Raw genomic sequence first — 25701 nt, 5'->3', positions numbered from 1 at the left:
AAAGAAAAATGCAGATCAGGTCTGAAACTTGATTTAAGTGCAGTGCAAAACCACACTGCTCACCATAAATGGCACCACTTAAACAGAGAAAACTGAGGATTTTGCAGATGAGCACTTAAAACATCTTCCTCCCAGATTCTCCCCTCAGTGCAGATCCAAACTGCTGCCTCTCCCCGAGCCATCCTGGTTAGCTACTATCGCTGAGTTAATGGGCCTTGTCCGTCTCTTCTCTTTTCCTTTAGCTGGCTCTATAGACCCTGCCTGTAACCATCCCTGCTCCCACAGCCCACTCCCCTCCCCGACCCAGTCGCACATATCCCCAGGACACACTCCACTGGGCCCCCTGGCTCTATTCATTTCATGCCCTTCACTCCACAGGCCACAAATCTCTCTCTTTCATTCTTTTGCCATCTCTCCCTGTGTACACTATCTCGATCTGCTTGATGTACGCTGTCCCATTTGTCGTACCTGTGATGTCAATTTCTGTCTGTCGGTGCTTTGTTTGTGTCCCCTCCCTCTGCTCCTCCTTTCATATCAATTCTTCTCTTCTTTCTTTCTTCGCCTTTCTGTTTCTTCCTTTCTCATCTTTCATTACTTCTTCCCTTCTTTTCCACACAATCCTCCAATGTGTTTACCCTTCCCCTTTCTTTCCAAATCCTCCAGTGCTTTATTGGCACAATGTGCAATTCATTGCCAACACATTTCTCATGGCTGAGGTGTAGCACCACATTCAAATATATTATAGAATCTGTCATGCAGAAACATTACAGGATATAAATATTTATTCTCTACTCTTCTATGCTGCTGCCTGCCTCTCTCTCTCTCTCTCTCTCTCTCTCTCTCTCTCTCTCTCTCTCTCTCTCTCTCTCTCTCTCTCTCTCTCTCTCTCTCTCTCTCTCTCTCTCTCTCTCTCTCTCTCTCTTCCTTTGACTGCTCTTGTTCCAACCTGCACTGGGTTAGGTCCAAGCCTGTGCCTGTGCTCACCCAGTGAGGAAAAGGGTCTTGTTTATCAAAGAAAAACACTTCTGAAAAATTGATCCACCATATCAAAGACCTCACCTCTTAATGAAAAAAAAAATCCATTTCTGTGGAAGCCAGACCAAACAACCATAAAGCTGATGCGCATTTGGCAGTCCCTCTGGGACTGGTAGACACAGAACATTTAAGCAGATAAAAAATAATTCTGTGCAGGTAAGAAATGATGAAACGCTTGGAGAATGCAATCATCCCCTTACATGTATTATTTCACATATCTCTCTAATTATCTCTTCTATTTCATCGTGGCCTTTGAGAGACGGCACCATTGCAGAGGATCTCAATGAAAATATGAATTATGTTCACAAACAATAAGACAGAATTGGCCTCCTTGATTACATTTTGCCCACTTGCTTCATTTTTTTTCCTGGGGAAAAAATGAAAACACTTCATCGCCCTGGACTAAACTAAAATTCAGTATTGAGATAATTTGCTCATTAAGCCAGAAACCCACAAACAAAGCAACCAGAACAATTATAACAGTCCCAACAGCAAAGGGCTTTGTGTAGCTGGTGTAATTAGAATGCTCACACTTTATCTTGTTCTCATTGTGTTGATGCTAAAGTAATTGACTTTTTATGATTCACCTGTTCTTTGATTCTATCCGATGTGCTGATGTAGTTACTACATTCACCAGCTTTGAGAACCATAACACGGTAATCCCTTGACCTTTAGAGGTTACATGACCCTTTCTGTTGTCCATGCTCCACTGTTTGAACATGAGTTGTATAAACACCAACTCCAGGCAAGTCCAGGCGTCTCACTTGTCTGATCAGCTGGTTGGCACCACGTGCAGTCATGACTGGGCCCTGAGTGACAAGGAGCCACTACCTGGCAGGAATAAAAACCAGTGAGGTAAAGAGTTGATTCCCACAATGCCTGGAGCTCTGAATCAGCACTGGGACAAGCGAGACAGGGCATCAATCACAGCGCTAGTCTAGTGTCAGCCTCTTCCTCCTTTCCATGTAGTTCTCTGCAGGATGAGTGCACGTCTTACAAATGAATCAGTGGAGCGATGAAGGCTGAATGAGGATAGGTTTTTAGGTCATACAGGATGCTGCATTCTCAGTGAAAGTCTGGCTGATCATGCTGCTTAGTTTGACGAGAAGAGGAAATGTGATTTATGAAGATGTATACATGTTCATACACAGTCTGCACATGCTGGGTTTGACTGTTTATGTATGCTAATGCATTTCTGGTGTTTCCACACAAGTGACTGATTTCCTCTCCTATAAATATGTGCAGCAGATTTTCATTTTTTTTCTACCCGACATACACATTCGGGGCAAGTCCATGTCAGCTCGATATATGGCCACATGAACCCCAAGGTATTTATGGTGTTGCCTGATGTATGTGTGAGAATGAGTGCATCTGCAAGGTTTTTGCTCTGGTGCATCAGTGTCAACCCGAGCGTTTCTCTCCTACCTGTCCTTGTTACATGACTGCTGCCTGTAGCTGGCACCACCAACAAGCCTGCAGTAATTAAAGTGTTTGATCTCCTTTCCCTCCCTGCCGAGACACACATTTCCAGACCGGCAAACACTACGCTATTGCCACTGTGATCAATGACTGAAGGAGAAGCGAGAGCCACAAACTGACAGTGCAGAGATTGAACAAGGGGGTGCGGTGATGGTGAGGGAGGGTGGCTTAGGGGGTAGAGGTGGAGAGGCGGGGAAAGTTAGCAGAGAGGAAGAGTGAATGGGACAGGGGTGAAGTGAGGGCTGATGGAATCATTTTAGGAATGTACAGGCTCTATACTGGGCGGCACATTTGGAAAAGCATCAAATTCTCATTATTGGCAGCTGCAGTACTCACATTACAAGAGGCTGCGTTTTTTCCAAAAGAGCTCCCTAAGTAGAGAACAAATCCACTGGCTCTACATATGCCTCTCCAACACAGCGTCAGGTCAGGGGAAATTACATTTTAATAAAACAGCTTCTAAGCTGCAGAATACTAAAAAAAAAATCATGATGTGTAGAAAGCGCTATGTCTATGAAAGAGCTATGTCCACATGTATTGCAATTTTAATTTCAACTGCATTATTCAGCGAAAATGCCACATGATTTGCAGGCCAAGCTTTGAGTGTAAAGCCCAGCTAACACATTTTTAAATAAAAAAAAATGTTATGTGGTTTTATGTTACCCTTATGGGGCACAAAATTGATTTTTCTGAGCTATACTTACTCAGCCGCATCCACAAAGAGATGATCTAGTGACATTTATACAGTACACTCATGAGGCACGCATACACACACACACAGATTCACACACACACACTTCACAAATGCAAACACATAGATCTACAGCCAGATACCACACGCACACACACACACACACACACACACACACACACACACACACACACACACACACACACACACACACACACACACACACACACACTGTAACAACAAGTCCTCCAACCTGAACAACCATAAGTTGTTTTTTTCAACCCTCTGATAAGACCCATAGGAGTGCGTCCTAAAATAGCACCCCTAGGGCGGCAGGTGTACCAGACCTCAGTTGTCATGGTTACAATAATAAACACACTGGCTGTACTGAGAGCGGCGTACCTACCTTAGTCGTCATGGTTACTATAATAACGGTCATTGCTTGGTTATGTCTAGTTAAGGAAAAGATGATTTGGGATAAAATAAGTGCCATCAGACAATCTTTGTTGTCATGGTTACAATAGTAACAGTGTTCGTCCTACAGTCATGGAAAATAGAGACAACATAAACTGCTGGTTTCACATGGGAGGTGAACACTGCTCTCCTGTGTAGTACACCTGTGTTTTGCTGACCCTATGCACTATGTCACTGCATTTTTCCCTTTGCTGATGTCATAATTACTGCAGCCCAAAGATGTTGCCTAACAACAAAACGTAACTATGGGTTAACCTCATGCATAAATGACCTGTGGGCTCTTTTTCTACAGGAGGACAAAATTTAATGTATCAGAGGAAAACAAAGATTCCACCAAATATTAGAAATGGCCTCCGCACTAAGACCCTGCATTGTATTCTGGTTTGTCAGGGCAACTGTAGGTTAGTAAAATGCAACACTTTCCTCTTTTATGCCCAGACAGAAGTGCTAGCTCTGAACTAAAACCCAAATCTTGTAAGCCAGACATGTCTCCCAAGTCTCTCACACTGCGAGTCACGTCTGGTCCTCCTCCCTCAGCTCAGAGACAGTAGGAATAAGGTGGCTGGAGCCACAAAGTGAAAAAAGAATGATCTGAAGAGGTCACTTTAAGCCACAGGTGATGTAGAAGCAAGAATAACAATGGCAGTGTGTGAGTAAGGCAGCATTAGCTGTGCTGATTCAAAATGTCCCAGAAATGTCACTTGCAGCAAACATGCACTTGCAGCATCTAAAACGTGATTTAATGTTTTTTTATGTTTATGTATTCACAGCACTTGGTTCAGATTAGGGAAAGATTCTGGTCTTGATAAAATATTGAAAAAGTCAACACTGACTTGAAACATTCACTTTATAAACCTTTCACCAAAACCACATCTTTGCCTGAACTTACCAGAGGTGCTTTTGTTGCCTAAACCCAACCACACAGTGATCTCCTGTCCTGCATTTTGTTCTCCCATCATACACCCCAACCACCTCCCTACAATGTGTGCATGGCAATGAAAATGTTTTCATTTATTTCAATTAATGAAATATTGCCACTGAACATACTCCAGGGAGCATTTCCCTTAAAATGTTATTGGCAAAACAAATTAGTAGTATATGTGCATAATTTCTAGGAGACAGGGTTGCATTGAATAAAAAGTAATCTGGGGTTTTTGCTGAGTTCTTCAGTATCAGTGTTCTGTCTAGTGAAGTGGTTGCCTCAGAAAAAATGTCCTCAAGGTGTATAAAAATCTAATTGGCTCTCATAATGGTACAAGCAAGAGAAAAGATATGTACACAGACAAGGACATATAGTCTTTATGTCTCTTCCTTTGAGCTATCCATCAAGGTTGATAATGATTTCTCCTCAAACAGCAGAGTTGGGTAAACACAGCAAGTTGGCCCTGGTTTCATTCCACGTGGCTGCAGAAACCAAAGCGAGACCAACACACTTAACCGCAGGTGGGCTGAGCAAACTGCATGCTGGCAGCCTCCGTCTCAGCAGCATGCTGATGGCGTTTGATGTACTTCTCACATCTTTTATTCCTTGCCACACACACAAAAAATAAATAAATAAATAAATACACATACACACTGAAAACACACAGGACACACAGAGGGCAAATGCAGACCTGCTCAGACCCAAGTCATGTACTTTGCTTGTAGACTCCCTGACATCTGTCTTCACTTTCTCTCTCACACTAATATAAACCTTCCTCCCACCTTCCGTCCACCTCTTTCTCCCCTCCCAAGCCTACATTCCCATTCTCCACGACTCTGCGGCTGACTGACCTTGGAGCAGCGAGGACGGATCAGAGACAGACAGGCCGGGAGAAGGAGCCGCTATTCATCTTATGTCGGCATGCCAGCCTGGCCAAACAAGCTTGGGGAAACAATCCCAAGCAAGGGAGAGCTGCAAGCATCGCCGGCCTGAGTGGCACGATCCGTCAAATTACCTGAGCTCTCTGGACTGTGGCCCGGCCCCATATCGAGAGGCCAGCTGCAGGCTTATGGCTGAGCACGTGAAAATACACACACACACACACACGCACAGATGTAAGACTCCTCCAGCAACATGGGATCACAGTATTTTCCATGACATTTATTTTTGGCATCGTGTTGCTCTTCTGTACTTGATGTCTTTGTGCTTTTGACTTTGATTCACCCCAGTCTTCTACACGCCTTGTTTATGGTGTCTCCCTTCTTCACACTACTCATTTAAATATCTCATATTGTCAGGATGAAGCACTTGAAGTTCTCTCACGCCCATCCCTCCTTTTTAGCCTGTCTAAAAGCAGCTAACCCCATCTTCTTCTGTCACTCGCCATTTTCCCCCCGTCTTGTGGGATGCACCGTCCCAATCACTGCTTATATTGTAGCCCTTCTATCCTTCACCTCCTCACCCTCCTCCCTTTCTTTTTCCTCTCCTCTGCCAGTTTCTGCCTCTTTCCTTCTTTTTTTAGATTTAAAAAAAATTTCGACACCTCTTCAGATCCACTGCAGTGTGTTTTTTCTTCTAACATGGTAATCAGTTTGCAAATCAGTGCAGTGTCAGGGAGAGTGTTGCCAAGTTGTTTGGATCACTCTGCCTTAATCTGCGAGATCGTTGCGGACTGCGGAGCACGCAAGTCTGGAGTGGATTTATGTTTTAAGGGAGGCTCAGAAGGCGGAGAAGAAGGAGATATTACATTTGAGAAATGAAGTGCTCTATAAAAATATCCCAAGCACCCAGGATGCGACAGAATAAAGAGGCTCAGAGTCATAATACTGTTCTTTATCATTCATTGATGAATTATATTTCAAAAAGAACTAGTTGGATGATTAGGAATCCACTTCCTGCTGTCCCATGCTGGCTGATGAGTCTCACTTTTCAAAAATGGCAAAACTTCCAAAAATCTACAGAAAGAGCTGACTTTGAAGTTTGATCAGTAACTGGTGATATTCTCAGAATGATGTTAAGCACAATAAGGTATGAAATCACTCTGTGTTTCTAATGCATATTTTATGGTTGTGCTATAGCATACACCAGGAGTAAATAGTCAGTAGTAAATTGTCAGTGGCTTTGTCTTTGTCTTGTCATGATAGTATACAGAAAAACAGCTAAAGGTCATAATGGTTTACAAGCTAAGAAGTCGATACTTTATCAGCCCTAGCTAGAATAATGGGAGGCATAAAACAGGAAGAGCAGGACGTGGGTTTTTATACAAGTTCCCCCCAGGGACCTTATCTTACCACAAACTGTTTCTACAGGAGATGAGAAAAAAGCTCTCTAAGCGTGGCGGGCTTTCCTCTTAAAGTTAGTCAGTGTTTCGGTTTTGGTTTTGACAGCTTTAATATAGTGCTTGATCAGGGATGGGAGCAGAAACGTTGAAACTGGAGGCAGACCAGGACACAAATTCAAAGAAGCAGGGCACCTTGTAAAATTAGTAAAAATACATTATGTTATTAATAGTCACATTGTTTATTTACTACAATAAATGACTACCAAACAAACAATTTTAAATATTCTAATTTGAAGTAATATCAATAAATAGACATTATTTGTCATGGGCTATGGGTCCCTGGACACAGACATGTAGAAGGCATCTACCCATCTACATACATTTACATAACATTTACTCATTTGGCAGATGCTTTTATCCAAAGCAGCATTCAAGTGAGGGGCATCATTAAAGCCTCAGTGCAGAGATCTTGGTGTAAATACTAAATTCTACATCAATTCAATAAGTTCAAAGAGAGCAGGTAAAGAAAGTGAAGAGAAAGTGCTAGTTAGGCATGTTAGGATGTTAGAGGTTTAAGAATAGGACATGCTCTCGGAAGAGGTGAGTCCTCAAGAGATTTTTGAAGATAGAGAAGGAAGCTCCTGCTCTGATAGCATTTGGTAGCTTGTTCCCACCACAGACAAGAGGAGTCTGGGCTGCAATTGTCCTGTGTGCAGGGATGGCAATGCCAGACAACATTTCTTGGGGGAACACAGAGGCTGAGAAGGAGTATAAGCCTGTTTGACTGAGTTCAAGTAGATGGGTGCAGAACCAGAAGTCATTCTGAAGGGAAGCAGGTCGATGAGTAATGGAGTGCCACGTGCCCTTTTAGGCTGATCGAAGACCAGATTGGCTGCTGCAGTCTGGACCATCTGTAGGGGTTTCAGTGTGTATGAAGAGAGGCCTGCCAGGAGAGCACTGCAGTAGTTGAGGCGAGAGATAACAATGGCCTGGACCGAGAGTTGGGTGGTGTGCTGAGTCGAGATGAGCGCTATGCACCCAGACTGTAGAGACACAAACCAACAATGTTACTGAATGTGGTTGCTCTGTGTTTTCTTGTGGTTGTTTTGTATCTTTTCGTTGTCATGCGATTGACTTTCCAACAAAAAATGTTAAGTCACTTCATGCAGAGGATCTGGTCCAGGGGCCCTGGGCCTTTGCCCAGTAGGTCTGTTCAGTAATCTACTAAAGCTAGACTTGTTCATGCCAGTCTGCATGGCCCCTACGCTACAAGGGCCCCCACCATGCATGCACTCCTCCAAGCAGCCAAGAAAGAAGTATAATAAGACCAACTAGGCGTCCATGGTGTCCACAGCTGTCCGTAGCTGTCCATGCGCGCATCTGTAAGGTAGTGTAATTGAGGCCTAACGAGCCAACAACCTATCACCTTGATGACTTTGATAGGGGCAGCATTAGATATCATAGGGGCCAGTGGCACCCAGGGCCACCACTCTGGCTCTTTCACTCTGCCCATGATTGGCTGGAAGAGCAGTGATACAGGATGTGAAGTGAGCTATGGTGGATGAGTGTAGGTGTCATGGCAGCAGATTTACAAGGTAGACTAACTAGAGCCAGGATTGGCACAATTCTCCAACTGAGGGAACAGCTGGGTGTATCTCTGCCCCCTCTTCCCAAAACCATGTTCCTCTTCATTTAGCTCGTCACGCAGCAGCAAGCACAGACGGGGTATTTTTCCAGGGGAAGTCACATTTGAGGACAAGGGGGGGACCCCCCCAGCTGTGCCACACGGTAGCCACTTGGCTGTGGGAATGTGGGTGTGTGTGAGGCATTTGTTTGCAACAGATGACAGACACATACTGTACCCTCTAATACCCACACCAATGCAGTGCCAGGAGCAGGGATGGATGGATGGATGTTTGGGGAATGAGGCCGGGGTTTGCTGATTTATGCTCTGTAGTGCCACTAGAGAGCTGAATCAGCAGAACAGGGAGATGCTGTGTGTGTATCTAATAAATATCTCTTCTTCAACTCGGCATCTTTACGCGGTTTCTACCCAGGGGAGAGGAGAGGAAGCTTTTGGAGGCCTTTGGCCTCTGTGCGGAGCTTGTGTGATCAGTTGTTGATGAGAACCTTCCCCTCAGGACAGGGAATGACATGTCGGCTGCTGTAACAAGTTTATTGATCATTTAGATTGTCATGAAACGGCTGAGTCATCGAACACAGACACACAGACTCACATATACATAATGCATACAATAAGGCTTTTGATTAAGCTACTGTAGCTGCTCAGAGAACACATAAAACACTTTCTTTGAAATCCCTCCGAGGTGACATGAGAAACAAATAATGCCGTGTTGTTATCATTAATGTGTTGCTTTCAAGAGGTGCTTAGAAAATCCCTCTAATGCCTTCTCTCAGGGAATCATTTTAGAGTTACATAAGAGGATGTAAGGAATTTGGGAGGCGTATGCAGATGAGAGCACAGCGCAGCATAGAAACCAGTCAAGGGTGTTAAATGGCGCTTCTGAACTGGTGAACCAGAGTGGAGACGCAGACAAGTGGTAGGCAAGTTGTAGGTTAATAGATAATAGTAACACTTTAGATTACAGTCTGCAACATACAGCATAATTATTTACAACTGACTATGTAATTTTTTGTAATTTGTACCAGTAAAGTCAGTACCAATATATACCTGTAGGTATAAGGGAGCAAGATGTGAAGTGTGGGAAATTAAAGGGTAACAGTCTGTGAATTTATTCTGTATTTAACAGGTACCTATTCTAACATTACAGGATACACAGTATGACCTGCTGTGCATCAGTATTGCGGTTGAGAGGAATACTGAAAGTATTTCAAATTTTGATATTATTCTAATATTAGAAAGCACAGAATGGCCATCAATAACAAAACGAGGATACAGGCAAACAAGGACATTGTTCCTTTTTTCCAGGTATGGAGCACTTACTAAATAACTATGGGCTACATTTTTGGTTTTACTTTGGAACAAAGGTCCAAGGGAGAGAGTAGGTTATGCTACTATAAGCCTCAGAGGACAATCTCAGCTGCCACTCACCAGCAAACATGCCTGTTTATGACCCTTGTGCAGCTCTCATGTGATTTGCCATTGGCGGATAAAATTCAACAAGCCTGCTAGATTAAATATGTCCATCACTTATTATTCAACTATAATTAGTCTCCCTAACAACTGTGTTTGACTGGCATTGTGGCCCCTCAAGGTGCGCTGCAGTATAAAACGAGCCTATCCTTTTCAGTAATAGGCTACACCTGTGCACAGCTTCCTTTTGCAAAATATAGAAATACAATATGAGAAAACACAACATGTGGATCACGGTGCATCTTTATGGTTGATTTGTTATTTTGGCAGAAAAATAAGCTTATTAAAAACTTTTCCCATTTTTTTTCTCTATAACCATGGGGTAAGAACAATATGTGTAGGCTGTGTTAAAAAGTGATGATTGTTCCACCCTTGTTTCACTTAATAACAGTAGCCTGTAATATTAGAACAGGTGCCTGTTAATTAGAAAATACACACAGTATACTTTGTATACTATAATTTTAATTCCAAGATTTACATCCTTATTATTATCCCCTGAACCTCACATCATGTCCCCTTATACATATAGTTACAGATCTCAGTGCCAGTACATTGTTATTACATACACTGTAAATTGAGTTTATTACACTGTACTTTGCAGGCTGTAATCTAAAGCTTCACAAAGATCATGAAGGAGAAGATGGTGCATTTAGCACTGAGCAGGCTTGGGAGATGGCTGGTGAGATGGTGGAGGCTTGAGCCGTAGAGCAGGGAGAAGGAAACACAAAGACAATGCAGGGAAGCCAGGGAGACAAGATGAGGAGCCAGGAGTCAGGGGGATGGAGACAGAGCAGATGAACTGCAGAAGAGAGGAGACAAGGGTCAGCATACAGGCAACGGGCTGAAACAGAAGAGCAACTTGCAAAGAAATAAAGTGCAGACTGACCGAAGCAGAGGCTGCAATCTGGCATGGTGGTAGCGGCAGAGCTTGATTACGGTGATGAGGTGAAGCTAGTGGGGCTCTGCTCTGACTCCGGCGCCACCTACTTCCACTCAGACAATCACAGACACAGGGAGAGAGAGGCAGAGAGAGCCACTGGGAAAGTGACAACAGGTTAGGGAGACAGAATGAGATGCGGAGGGAGTGTCAGGGGAGGTTGCCGGAGCAGATGACAAAGGGTTTTCTTAATTAGCAATGATTTTCCTCCAGCGGTGGCTTTAAATGAACTTTCCTTCTCTTCGATAATGCTTTAGACGGGAGTACCCTTGCACCGCAAGAGATGGGTTACACAGGTATTCAGCTGGCCACAAGTCAGCACATGTACATTCATGTGTCTTCCTGTTGTTTACTGACCTGTTTACAGATAAAGAAAAAAATCCTTTTTTTCCCCAGCATTCGCTTTGAGAGAAGCTTCCCATCTTGTTTTGTTGCTCTTTCTTTAATATCCACTCTGACTGTCTTGGCACTATCTGAATTGAACTGAAATGAAATTGCAATTCCACCTGGAGAAAATAACGTAGGGACGTTTATGTAACGGGGAAGCAAGCTGAAGAATAAGGAGTGGAGGGCCTTGGGAGAGGATCTTGCCAGCAGTGGGGGAGGAGAGACAGAGGAGGAATGCCCGATCGATGGATGGTGCAACCCCAAAGCTCATTTTTAAGTCCAGGAGGAAGTTATTTGTGCAAGAGCCGTGGCACTGGAGATGAGGGGAGCAGTAGACACACACATACACACATTTGCCTACAGATGTGATGCCGTCAGCAGGAAACATAGCTCTCCTGGGACTCCAAACGGCCTGCTAATATCTGTCCCCACTGTACCGCCAGCACGTGACCTTACAAATCACCAGCCTCGCAGCATTCAACTTGCTGTGCCACTGTCGAGCATATACACAGAGGCGGCTAATCGGAACCATCCATTATATGGGGGCAGGCTTGTTTCAGGCCACCGGCCATTCATGGTGATGGATGTGAATGAAGGCTGAGGGAGAGACCAAGAAAGAGAGAGACCTTTGGAAAGTGAGAACATATTAAGTAAGTTATCTATGGCATTATAGTATTACATGAAAATGCACTGATGCATGATCTCAGAGCAATGTATATTCCTTGTATTAGTTTAATACATAAATTCCTAGACTAATTTGACTACTTAACTCTGGACATGCTCTCACAGCTTTGCAAATACAATCCTTTGCGAGAGGTGTGATTCTATATAAGTCTTTACAATAGAGCACTTCTGACATGCACCAATTGACAAAGCGTCTCTTTAGGGCGGGGCTGAGGAAAGAACCTTATTAACCTTTCTCTTTATCTTTCATGCTGATCTGAAACAGTTACATTTATGCAGCGACACTAAACGACATCCACTCTGGTGTTTCTGCCCACATTGCCTGGTAAGTGATGGAACGTGTGTGAAAGCTAGAATGACAAATCCATGCTGTATGATTTTGTAGCACAGTTACATTGACTAGAGACACACAGGGGAGGCCATACAGCTCCATAGTGGAGTGTGAGCCAGTAAAACAATGACAAGCCCTATCTATCCACCCCCGGGTGGCTCCTCCGAAGTCTAGCGTATTAAACTGAGCCCTGAGATAAAGCAGCTTCTTGCACAGTTCAGCCATGGGAGAGATGTACCCACTCTCCTTGTGTATTCCAGTCGTGTTGCATATTGTTTGATATAATCAACGTGGACCAGGGGGTACTGCGCGGCACTCAAACACACAGCCCTCCCAAGGGTAATATAATTCTGGGTAACACTGACATGATTTATGTAGATTTCAACACATGGCTGTGTGCAATATTGCATGTGAGGGGACACAATTTTCTACAGGTTTTGGGAGGCACTGAGATACATAAATGCTGCTGGGTGATGGGAGAGTGTATAGTATCTATATTCCGGCATGTGCACATGTGTGTACGGTCACAAATCAAGAGAGAATACAGCCTAGGGGTATGTTCGCATTTGCTGGGGCAAAATGTGTCAGAAGCTGACCCAGCGGCTATGCTTCACCTCAGATGCATTACATTACCCACGCAAGTTGCCTCATATCCCAATGTAGACAGGAAGTGGGAGTGCACAATAGTTTTGCATTGCACTTGTACACTGTATACATTTCCACAGTTTGACTGGGGCTCAAGAAGCCATGGAAAATAAAGGAAAAAAAAGTTCCACATGTCTGAACCAAGATAGGACTTTACATACCAATGGGATTGTCAGAGTGTTGAAGGTTTCCAAAGCACTGGACTTATTTTTCAGAACTAAGTCTGTCAAAACCTCTGCAGACGCCCACCCCCCTCCACACCCCCTCAGTTTGGCATATATGCATTGTGAGGAGAAGCAGAGCCTATGCTATTCCAGTAAGGCTGGAAGGCTGCGTTGAGTATTTGACAGCAACAGACTGGAAAATTTTATAGGTAATGTAAATCATGGCATATGCCTCGATGGAAAAGAAAGAGGGGGATGGCGGGGGGCTGAAGCAGAGTGATTCTATCGAGAACAAATCCTCCAAATGCAGCTTTGAATAAGAATGAAATAGATAAAGCTTGGAGGAGCCATCATAGGAACTGTAATATTAGACAAACAGGAGATTTCCAAGACTGTTTTCTGAAATATCACAAGACATTATCAGTGCCTACCAGCTAATCTCATGCTTTTGCCTGAGTTTAGAGGACAGTGCACTTTCTTTCCTTCTACTTCAGCTAACAAGGCGTGTGTGGTGTGTGTGGGTGGAGTGTCAGGGTAGTGTGGGTGACTTCAGGTCGAATCGGTGCAGGGAAGCGATGTGTGAGGATGCTGAATCTGCTGCTCAACTCGCTGCAACTGTCAGAAGGTTAATTCCATGAAATGTCTGTGGAGAGCTGCCCACTCAATAAACCTTGTGTCATTCTCAAGTCAACTGACATTTCCTCCTCTTTTACAGCCAACACAGATTTCTACATAGGCTCTGAACATTGCTTTAAATGAGAGGATCTGCTATTGTATAACAGCAGTTGGATCTAGAATAGGAAAAAAGTGACTTTAATTGACTAATCCAACTGAGCTCAACAGTATGTTGGCCTCAATACACAATTTTTATTCCCTTCCAAATAAACAATCTCTTTTGAATGAATGCAAACTGCTATATCAATTAAATAACAATAATAAAGAAAAGGGAAAAATATGCAGCAGTATGAGGGGGCCTCAGTATTCAGCTGCTCTCCTCCAGAGGGGATGAGTGGGTGGGAGGGGAGAGGAGCTCCTATCACTCCCTTCTGCTAATTAAAACTAACGACTCCAGGTGCTGCACGGCGCCGGGCAAAGAAGCGGCCGGGCGGCGTGTTTGTGTTGGTGGTTCGCCTTCATTACCACCTCCATCCATTCTCCTTAGAAACCCACCGCAGTATCGACTCGGGTCCCAACACACAATGTGCAAAGCAAGAAAAGAAAGGGGTGATCTAAATGCAAATGGTATGGTGTGATGCATTATAGAGGGCGTGAGGAGAAGTGATATAGGCAGCTGGAAGAAGATCCTTTCTTTTAGTCAAGGCGCTGGAATCTCAATGATGGCCACTGGTCAATAGCCATATCAGGCTTCTAAATGTTCTCCAAAAGCTCAGGAATGGGGGAGGTTGTTTCTCAGCAGCTCAGGAGTCGATTAACACGTTCTCTCCTTGGCCTTTGAGCAAGCCTGTGATCAATGGAAGACGGGAAGAGAGTGAGAGAACACCTATGTCTATTCTCAGCCTTGTCTTTTTAAATCACACCTGGTCTCAAGAGCCCTTAGGTCATCCTGGCATTCCTCTAACGCACTCTCACACTGTGGAGTGTGGCTTTACCCAAGGGCTCCACTGCACAGAACAATAATTATGACAAATAGTTACCTTCCCGATACTGTCATGTAATATCACTAGTGTAAAATACGGCTGATTTTTGAATCTGTAAAATGGATTTGAATAAAAGGCAGTCTGGAGCTGATGATGGTCTTTTAGTTCAAGTTGATTTGCCACTGACAGCAGGTATCACATCCAGCTGAAATCTAAAAAATGACTGGAGGATTAAGAGATTTAAAATCTGATTTTTGCACACACCAGCTGTACCATGATCTTACTGAAATTGTGTCTCTGACTGTGATGTGGAAAGAGAGAGAAATTGTGTGTTTCCTGCAGATTGGGCCATCAAAGTACGAAGCTTTTCCAACACCAAAGTGTTTTCCCCTGAGTCAACGACGCTGTAGACACAGAGGCAAGTGATCAGTGTAGACAAACAGCTTTCTTGAGAATGATAATCTCTTTTTAAAAAGCACAAAAAAAAAGTTATTTAATGTTTTTTCAAGTGAATTTGAAGATTTGTATGATGCTTCCATGCTATGCGAGCTCTAAAATTGAAACACAAGAGCTGGCTATAAAAATCACTCACAAGGAATCAAACATTGTTCCTGTCATGGCCACAACTGCATCATCTCCACATTTTTTTCTTCAGTCTTGACTTTGTTGTTGCATCTCATTAAAGTGGCTGAATACTGGTTCTTCCTTCCAAAATAAGAGCCTAGGTTCACAGAGGCAAGAACAACATGTTCATGTAAACTTGTACAGACTGATTTGTCCAGTCAGAATATCCAGCCATTAACCAATCAGGTTAATGGCTGGTTTTTATTCCTGTAGCATTGGTCGATGTTATGTGATGAGTATGTCACCCAGTGTCGCCCGGGATTGGCTGACACTTACAAGGATAAGCAGTATGGCTAATGGATGGATCCGAACTCAGTCAAAAGAAGGCTGCATTGCTTGGAAACACCTCCTGTGCTTGGTTGGCATAAAATTGGGAGTGGAGGACAAGCTACATACAGAGCACTTTTACCGCTGCGAGATCAAAAACTCAGACTTGAGACAGAGACCAGACAGAACCACTTCACGCTGTAAATACAAGCTCCCAGTAAATTCAACAGAGCTTTACAATTTCACAGGAATTATGGACTTTTTTCACATGTGTAAAGAATAAAATTAACAATGGTTGAATTCTATTTAGCTGCTCTGTTTTCAGGTTCATAGTATTGTGTATGTTGGCTCACTGTCACATTCTCACATATCATGGTTTACTGGAGCATTTGAATAAAACGCAGCTGTTAATAATATCATGAGTAACATCTGTGCTTTTCCTGCAATCAGACATTACATTTTTACTTACAGGTGAGACAAAATTTGTTAACAAAGGCTCAGTTCCATCATGTGTCTGAGTAAGTTATGACCTTCTCTTAGTGAAATGCAGCCATCATTAATGTTATTGGAAACACCTGTGTGACGAAATGTGTGCCGTGAAAAAGGCTGCAGTCGAAAAGCCTTTCTTGCTGAGTGAAACAACCCGGAAGTATCCACGTGGCAGCCATGATAAGAGCCGGTCGAATTCTCTCAATGATAAGGAACGGAGCTTCAGTGCTTCCTATCTTATCTCCTTTAAGGAAGAAAATGCCATCCCATAGTTCCTTGCTGTAGTAACATTTGAAACGACATATCATTGTAGTTTTATCACAGCAGATCCACATGAATGTAGGAACAACAGAGCACTGGCTCTATGTTTGTGGCACAGTCCAAGACCTGCGGAAATCCTCATATGACTGGCTGAGCTCCAAATCTATAAATATAGATTTCTCTTCTTTCAAATCCAGTCAGGGGTCATCCTGAAGAGCAAGCATATTGAATTTGTAGTTAATATCATCATAACAAAATACTATATACATAAATGTTGTTTCAGTAACCCCCCGCCCCCCTCCTCCCCCCAGTGTGTAATGCACTGAAAAATGTATTTTCTCTAAATGTGTAAGAAAAAAAAACTCTGACTAAGACTATGGAGTCTATGCAGTAAGTAGGACTAAATAAGAACACCTGAGTTAAGCCTCATCATCTTAAGTAAGAGCACATGCTGTTGGTCTCAAGGTGCTCATAAAAACCCGGAATGGAATAGACGACCAGATTACTAGTGTGAATCTCAAGACCACACAATGACAGAGACAAAAAGATTTTGTTCAAAAAAACTTTAGTGAGTATGAAAAAAACACTTCTAAAACAAATTGTGTCAAACTATCCTGTAATTGAAAGTAAAAACCACACCGCTGCAGCGGAGCCAAAGAAAAAGAATGAGTGAGTCTAATGCAAGCAAAAAGGACAGTGCAACAACTTCAGGTGAGATATCCAATTTTTATTGGTGTTTCTTATTCCTTATGTTCATATTATTTATGTTGCTTATCTTGAGTGATAACCACTTTTATAGACTCTGTGGAAAAACCTGAAACTGGCTCTCAAAAAAAGAGAATGCAGACATTAGAAGAGAGTGATTTATAACTGGTGGTGAGCCTCCACAAAAAAAGGCAAGACTGATCGGTTAAGGGACTTGCTGTCTGGAGTAACAGAGCACCAGCAACCTCTGGATGATATACCAGACAATGATCATTTGGACAGTTCAGATGAAGACCTGAGCACAAATGGTAAATACAGCAAAGAAACTAAACTAGTTACCTTTTTCGATAAATACAGTTTATTGTCTGTGTCAATCTTATTTCTTCTTTCATTCTAAGGACCATAAGAGTTATTTTGTGGTTCTTACAGTGTTTGTTTTTTTTTTTTTTTTTTTGTTTTGTTTTTTTTTCCAGAGGAAAAGAATAAGATCAGGCTGGAAGACTCAGTTCGCACTGAGTGTGCACCCTCCACATCTACTGTACCATCGATGAGTGAAGATGCTGCTCCCACCTTTCAGCAGAGAACAAAAAAACATGACCATCCTTGAAAAGTAAGCCACAGAATTTCATGAGCAGAAAATGAAATATCTGAAGGAGAAACGTGAAATGAGAATGAGAAGAGAGGGCTATGATGCAAAGAAGATACAGTAATGAGACAATTGTGAATACCAGCCACAATGAACTATATGATTTGTAAGAAATAAATGTTTGGGGTTTAGTCACTCATTTAATTGTTCTGCATATTCAATTTTGTACAGCATAAACAGTATCAATGCAAAAATAATCCTTAGTGAATACATTTTATTCCAGTGCATCTCATTTATCTGAAGTGCTGCAATGTGAAAGCAGCTCTCTGTGCAAGTCCCCGTTGGTCACTGTCTGCTTGATCGTAATCATCCATTGGAGGATCTGGGCAGCAATGCTACCTCAGGCAGTTGTGCAGCACTGCTGTAGCAATGATCACTTTGCAGCATTTTCTTGGGCTGAAAAGAAGTGTAGTTTGCAAACAGTGGAATCTATTCTTCCACGCTCCAAACATGCACTCAACCAATCCTGTGGTTCGGATACGAGCTCTATTATACCTTTGCTGCTCAGGTGATTTAGGTATGGAGTGAATAAAAAGTTCCTCTGTCCATGACCACTGTCACCAAGCAGTAGTCTATTATGTTGTCCTCTCTGAAACTCAGCACACAGCGATGAGTTGAGAAAAATCCTTGAATCATGAGTTGCATCTTTCCAACAGGCAACAATGTTTGAAAACTCCAAAATTAAAACAGTTTTTTGCGGTTCCTGTACTCCTCAGCATCAGGAGTGGATGGATGTTTAATGGGAACATGACATCCATATATACACCCAATCACTCCTGGAAATTGCCCATATTCATAGAATTGCACTTTATAGTTGGCTTGGCCATCATCATCATCATCATCATCATCAGGAAGCTTGATGTAAACACTTCGAAGTTCACAAATGGCTCTGCAAACTTTGAACTATTCTGCAAACAGTTGCTTCACTGGCACCACACAAGTCCTCAGTTTCACGATGAAAAATTCCAGATGCCAAAAACCTCAACGTGATCAGAACCTGGAAAGAAGTGGATATGGGCCTTCCTCTTTGAGAAAGAGTGGAGAGTCTTGGCTCAAGCATAGATATTATCTCCAGTGCATTTTCTTTGTACATACGGAAGCAGGCTCATAAGTTATTTCATCAAAGTAATTCAAGGGCTTAGTCCTATCAACAAGGACTCGTCTGGCTGGCCTCTGTATTGCATGTTGGTCCTCATTTAGATAATCCAAGTAGTCCATGCTCTCTCACAAACATTGTCGAGCTGGAGTTAAACCTGCCTCCTTGGAGGATTATTTAGGCTTCAGTTTAGTCTTAGACTATCTCTCATCCTCCTTCTTGCAATCTTCTTAGTATAATCTAGAACAGGCTTAATCTGCTATTTTAAGATGCATCTGTGCAAGTCCCTTCGAGTTAAATGAACTTGAATGAGCATTTTGGTCTGGTTTAAGGCTTAAACCTTGTCTGTGAAACCAGCCATATATTGCCTACTCATGTCTGAATAGACTTTATTCTGGCCCCTTTACTCAGTTGCTTATTTTTATTGAATTATTTTTTTAATGGCTGAACTCTTTCTACTTGTATATTTCCTTCATATTATCATATTTCAACTATTCAATCCTGTTTGTTTTATTTTTGTGGTACAGGAGGGAGTATATATCATCCATGTGTTATAAATAAGTTGGGTTTTTTTTTTTTAAAAAAAAAAAAAAAAGGGCCAAGTATAAGTGCAGTCAGAGTCTCTCTGTACAGCAGCCTTAAGTCCTAATGAATTCTCCTTCACATCTTTCTTTGACCTCTTGACGTTTTTCATTTAGGTCACGTAAAAGTGGTCAGGGAAAAGAGCTTATTTTGACTTTTCGACCGCACGCCTGTTGTCAGGCTTTGTCCTACACAACCCAGAGCAGGAAATAATGTACACGCCAACACACTCATTACTCAGGTGGCTGCAGTCTGCATAATTAAGATGAACCTGCTCCCATACTAAACCAATCAGAGCTGGACAACACACACTGATAAACTCACAAGAGGGGCACAAATGTATCTCTGTGTAAGGACTGCAATTGGAAAATGTTTTTGCAAAATGTGTAAAAATTTTATCCATTTTGACTTGAAAAGATGTAGGCCCCAAACTGGGACACAGCATTTCTATCTCAGCAGGAGAAAGACTTGATCCCGTTGTGCTCTCCATGAGGGATTCCCCTGTTCTCATAGAAAAGGAGGAGAAGGAAGATGCTGTTTTCACACAGCTTGCCACATCCAGTCTGGTTCTACCTGGTGGTGTTGTGCGAGTTGTTAAATGTTCCTGCCATGCCTTACCTGCCCACTTGACACCTGCAGTGAGTTTCACCTGACACCTGACTGCCTTTGTGATTGACCACCTGCCTGGTTCTCATTTGCTCATCAAGTCCTTGCTACAAAGGGAGCCAGAGTTCCCCACATGCTTTTGTCGGGTCATTGAAGTTGTGTGCCAGCTGAGGTCTTGCCTGTTGATATTTCCGCTGTCTGTTTGCACGTTTCTACCTCCCGGCTTGTTGCTGGCTGTAAGCCCGCTCTTACACAAAGTAAACTTCCTGCTGAACACCTCGACCGTCATGTGGACTCTTCACCACTTCTTCCTCCTACACATAAAATTCCACACACGCATTGTCACACTTGATGAGGTAACTTTAATTTGAATGAAATGCAATAAACAAATTTGCCTGGAGTGGAACTGCTAAGCTATCAAGGATGAGACAACACAGATCATTTTGCATGTGATGCCTTTGGCATTCTTGTGTCATTAGAAATTCTTACTGAAGTTGTATTTGCCCTCAATGATATTGATTTTCTTTTGATGACTCTTTTTTTTTTTTTTTTTTTTTCTCTTGAACATATGGCCAGGTCCCGGTGTAAATTAAGTTTATTGGATGAACTTGGGCTTTGACTGAAGCATTTATTCAGCTCTGTGCTTCTATTGTGCTGAGAAGAACATCATAATATGCAGCAATTTGATTTCAAGAATAACTCTAGGTTTGGTTACTGTAACTCTTATGAAGTTATAGGAGGGCACAATATACAGGGCTAAGTTGGAGTTGCTCTGAAATAAAACCTTTTTTGAAATGCATCTTGGTTTTTCTTGATGAATCACTATTAGAAACTGAAATTTTAACAAACAAAATAAGAGGGTTTTTTTTTTTTTTTTTTTTTTTTTCTTGAGTTGGTTCCTTATTTGATGTGATTTTATGAGAACAATACATTATTCTACTTAACAGACAGTTGATAAAATGAAATGGTGATTCATGAAAGCTTTTAAACATATTGTACTAAACAGTTCTAGGCAGAGCTTCTGAAAACTCCTCGGGTTACTGAAAGTCAAGCATTGCACATTTACACCAGATGATCATTTATCAGCTAAAGTTTAAAAGGGTATCTCACAAATGAGTACTTTTTTGATACTTGCACTTACTGTGTTGCCTTTTTACAGTTGTCTGTGACTTTTTGCTTATTATTTTTCTAAACCATATTTCATCTTAAGGATCTGGGAGCGTGGGTTGGAGTGGGGAGGGAGGAGGGGTGGAGTGGGGATTATCTAGGTAAAACTATTCAATATGTGATTTGTACACAATTTAAATTGGAAATCTAAATCAACACATTTTTCAAAAATAAAATGAAGAAAAAAAAAACCTTCCAATTTATTTGTATGTTCAGACAGATTGGAAAAAACTATTTAAAGAAAATCTTTAGTTTCCACGTTTGTCCACCGTGTGACGGTGACAGCCACATTTACAAATGGCTGCTGTTAGGTTATAATAAATATTAAAGCATGTCAGTTGCAACATTACTCTTGGGTGTGCACACTGAAGACACTGCAATTTATAAAACGATCACCGATCCTGAGGCCTTGATTATTATGAAAACGATTGTCAGAACTGACTGATTACAGTGAATTCTGGCTGTGTGTGTGTGTGTGTGTGTGTGTGTGTGTGTGTGTTTGAGTAACCACACACACACAGTCTGCTATAGGGCAAACATTAAACTGGGACTGTCTTTCCTGTGTTAGCACGCTGATCACAGCTTATCACAGATGATGTGCTTGTTTATTCTGGCAGTGATGCTGCGGATGACAGCTCATTGCTGTGGTGTTGTGCTGCACTTCCCAGAGATGATTTAGTAAGAGCAGTTTTGAAATTTGCTTAATCGGTTTCAAGGTCTGGTACTATGATGATACTAATCATGACATCAGTGATACTAAAAATTATATCTATTTTCATGCTATTTATGTATTTGGCCAGTTGGGGGCAGTGCACAATTTGTGAGCACAACACTCACGTTTCGCACCCAGTAGCTGGTGAATGTAAATCCAGTATTCCCTCTTTTTTACCTCAGTGCTTGGTCTCTACCAACTCCTGAGGGAAATATCTGGCTTTTTAAATGCTCCACCAGATAGTAGCTAACTTTGTTTATCTGTTGTTTGGTGCTGACATGGTAGTGTAAAGTGGGGTTTGTAGAGTTTCTTTTTTGCTGCAAACAGCTATCTGCCTGACTGAAGGTGAACCAAAACAGTGAAGTTGCAGGGCCAGAAAGTAAAGCAATGTTCTGAAACTCTCTAACTCTACAAAGCTTTGTAAAACCGAGGGAGCTGCAGATTCAGGAGATAATCCTCTCTGTTCATCACTGCAAGAAACTCTGCGTATTATTGCATTGTTTTCACTGTGTCATTATTAAAAAAGCTGATTATAGCTGCTTTAAGTTGAAGTATATTTATGTTAATACTGTATCTAAACATGTTAAAGATGCCAGTTGTAGGAAATCAAATTACTTTGTAGTTACATAAGTGATGGAGGCAGGTAACCTAGAAACCTGGAGAGATGAGTTGAGAGACTCAATGGTTCAGTGTGTACGGAAATAATACGAACAATATGTTATGGTCTTAACAATCACCAGATTTCAGCCTAACTGAGCATCTATGGGAGATTTTGGACTGTCATATTAGACAGCGCTCTTCACCAAAAAGGGAGCAGCTTTGATGGAGGATGATCTGGAAGCATGGCGCTCTGGAGGCTCAGAGGCCCAGCTCCGTGCAAGATATTGTTTTTACCTTTAGTTTGTCACCTATTTGTCTATAATCATAGAGGAAAGACATGATGGGATATGTTTGGAGCACTGTAGTGGTTTCTATATGTCAACATGTCACTGCTTCACTCACTGTGCCCGGCTTTTAATCAGTGATACACACTCCACATGGAACAAATGTTGTGAACTGCTGCGAGGAATGTATTAAAATGAAGCAAACGGAACAAAGTTGCAGTTCAAATCAGGATCAAATCTTTCACATTCCTCTGCTTCATTTTCCTTGTGGATGAACTTTGAGTTTCTGCATGTGGTCTCTTTCCATTTTTTTTGTTCAGCTGTGGTGTCTACCACAATTTATTGATTTCTTTCACTCTCACGCACACTCAAAAAAGCAATAGCAGGAGTGTAACCCATACAACACACAGAACCTCCCGTAATTTAGACAAACAAATATATAGATTCAGTGATCCCATCTTGAAAAGGACGTACATGTGAGTCTTTCTCAGGATTTACCCTCTTACTGTGATAATCCAGTTGATTATCAGTTTGTTTTGTTTTTAGTCTAAACACCATGGGACCTCCTGCAACACAAATGCATTCATTTTCCCTGGCTTGTAACAAGATTTGCCCAGGTTTCGTGGTAGATATCACGCTCACTGTGGTAGAATAGTGAAGGCTACATCCTTCATAGTTATGTTGTGATTCTCACCTCTAGTAGCTGCAATAAGTGGCTCAGCAAGCAGGGGACATACTGTCGATTATTGATCATCTGAGGTGCCACAACTTTGAATTTTTCACACAGATACTGAAGCAATATCTCTGCTGCAACGGTCGCACAATAAAAACACACAGAATATTCATTCATGTAGGTAACATGGGATCTACATGCCCGAACTGTGAAAATACTTTTGCTGTTTAAAATGCTTTTTCTTTGTAATTAAAAAAGAAAAACATGTACATTTGCTTTAGATGTTTTTTTTATTTTTTTATTACAGATTTAATTTAGATAAAGAAACTGTTGTGTCTGGATTGACATGTCATTGAGTTTACAAAAAGAGTTTCCGGTTGAAAGTATTACAAACATACAAAATAAATACATAGAGAGGCTCATTTTGTTTCCAGTGCTCTTCCATGAATCATACCTCTTTTTAAAAATGATATAAAAACATGTTTATGTTCAATGGTAATGCATCAGAGAAAGAAGTCTAGAAAAAGGTCATTTCCTGGGGTAAGCGTAATAAATTAATATTTCGAGGTTGTGGCGGGAATCTTCAGAACTTGCAGCAGTAACCACAGCCCTTGTAGCCCCTGCAGCAGTTGCAGCACCAGCGGCACAGGGAGAGGTGGCTCTGACGCTTCTGCCTGATGTGATTCGGCATCTGTGTGGAGGACAAGAGATATGAGCAAGGTGCCCCATCTCCAGCGTGTCATCCCCTCCATGTGTGGAGAGAGCACCGGGGTACTCCATGGGGAAAACACAGCCACTTAAATTTTCATTTGCTCACAGTAATTGGCTTAATTCATCCAGTCAATTGAACATACCATCCACGATTCCATTGACATCTCTTGATGCGCCACAGCTGGAGTGTCATTGCTCCCTGCCTCCTCCAGCTCTTGCACCTGTTAATGAATTATGCACATTTAGGAGCCACATCTTAGCATCCTGACAAAACATTTATAGCTAATAAGCAAAAGAAGTGAGTTTAAGTCAAATTCCTTACCTCAGGGAACGGGACAGCAGAGCTCTCCAGAATGCAAACAAAGGCGAGCACGAGTGTCACTGCAACTGCAATGCTGAATGCCTTCATTTTATAGGATGTTTAAATGATTTGGTTATTAAATCCTTAGAAGATTAGAGTTGATGGGTCTTCTTTCTCATGGGTGTCAGGCCACCGAACAGCCTTTGTTCTTCAGCTCCAGTGATGGATGGTGATTGTCTGGGCAGGTGGATTTCTTCAGATCTCTCAGTGACCCCTGTCAGCCCCTTCTCGAGTCCTTCCACTCTCTGATCTGTGGATGCAGAGTGTGCTGTTATTTATACACACTCAGTGTTGCCTCATCACTCCATGAGGCCCGGCCCATTCCTGGCAGCAGTTACCTAACTCCACTGGGGAAGTTTTGGCCTCCTCATTTCTCCTCTTCATACTTCTGCAACAATGGGGGAAATTCTCTGAACTATTTTTGACTGTCGGCTCCACTGTGTGTTCAGCAATATCAAACCTATGATATCATAACTATGAACTTTTAAATTAAATTACTTCTCCACACACAATTCCACTCGTGAGCAAGTTGCAGCTGTTGCTGCCTGACATTTTTTTTACAACATATGAGAGCAATATGATGCTGTATTGTAGTGCTTAATACTTGCAGATGTGACTTTTCCTGGAGCAAGCAGGGAGAGAGCATTGGAAATTCCCACAGCAAAGGCCAAGACTGCATGGGTCAATGTATCGCACGGCTGACTGAGCTGCACTTGTTTTCGACCGGGGAAATCCTTCACTAAGGAGAGGGAGACACTTTGGAATATCCATTGCTCGGTCTAAAGGATGTAATTATAACCTCTCAAATGGAATAATTAGCCCTTCGTTTTCAACACATTCAGTTTTTGCATAATACACAGGAACCTGCAGTTGAACCAAATTAAATCCCTTTGAGAGCAATAGAATAGTAGCCAGGATTAAAAACCTCTGTTTGAGAGTCAAGGTGTTTCAGTGTGCATTAGTTAAAGATGAATATAATGTAATCTGATGAGGTATATCACATCTGAGTAGAAATAAAAACGAATTACTTAAGGTGTTTTTCCCCTGCAACGAAACAAAACAAAACATATATATGCAGAATTATATTTCCTGACTTAATGTATGCAACACAATCTGCTAACAACTGTTGATACTGTACATTCATAAAAATTTTAAAGTGTGAAATGAAAACGGT

At 42.0% G+C, this 25701-nt stretch overlaps 1 protein-coding gene and 1 long non-coding RNA gene across 2 annotated transcripts; one reads left to right on the top strand and one right to left on the bottom strand.

Annotated features, from left to right (window-relative positions):
* The first annotated feature begins 16772 nt into the window (after positions 1–16772).
* LOC139613242 (uncharacterized) lies at positions 16773–17950 on the top strand. Its single transcript, XR_011686706.1, has 3 exons — positions 16773–17095; positions 17184–17397; positions 17563–17950. It is a non-coding gene; the product is annotated as an uncharacterized lncRNA (long non-coding RNA).
* Positions 17951–23731: 5781 nt separating this feature from the next.
* hamp (hepcidin antimicrobial peptide) lies at positions 23732–24777 on the bottom strand. The gene is made up of 3 exons (XM_071470394.1): positions 24489–24777; positions 24310–24387; positions 23732–24146 (listed from the first exon to the last, which is right to left on the bottom strand). Exons 1-3 carry the CDS (start codon positions 24573–24575, stop codon positions 24039–24041), a joined length of 273 nt encoding a protein of 90 aa, XP_071326495.1. The 5' UTR covers positions 24576–24777; the 3' UTR covers positions 23732–24038.
* Between the last annotated feature and the right edge of the window lie 924 nt (positions 24778–25701).

The sequence above is a fragment of the Trachinotus anak genome, unplaced genomic scaffold (genome assembly GCF_046630095.1).
Source record: "Trachinotus anak isolate AG129_WGS33_773 ecotype Australia unplaced genomic scaffold, CSIRO_AGI_Tana_v1 ptg000032l, whole genome shotgun sequence".
Taxonomy (NCBI): Eukaryota; Metazoa; Chordata; class Actinopteri; order Carangiformes; family Carangidae; genus Trachinotus; species Trachinotus anak.
This window is presented reverse-complemented; position numbering and strand designations above follow the sequence as displayed.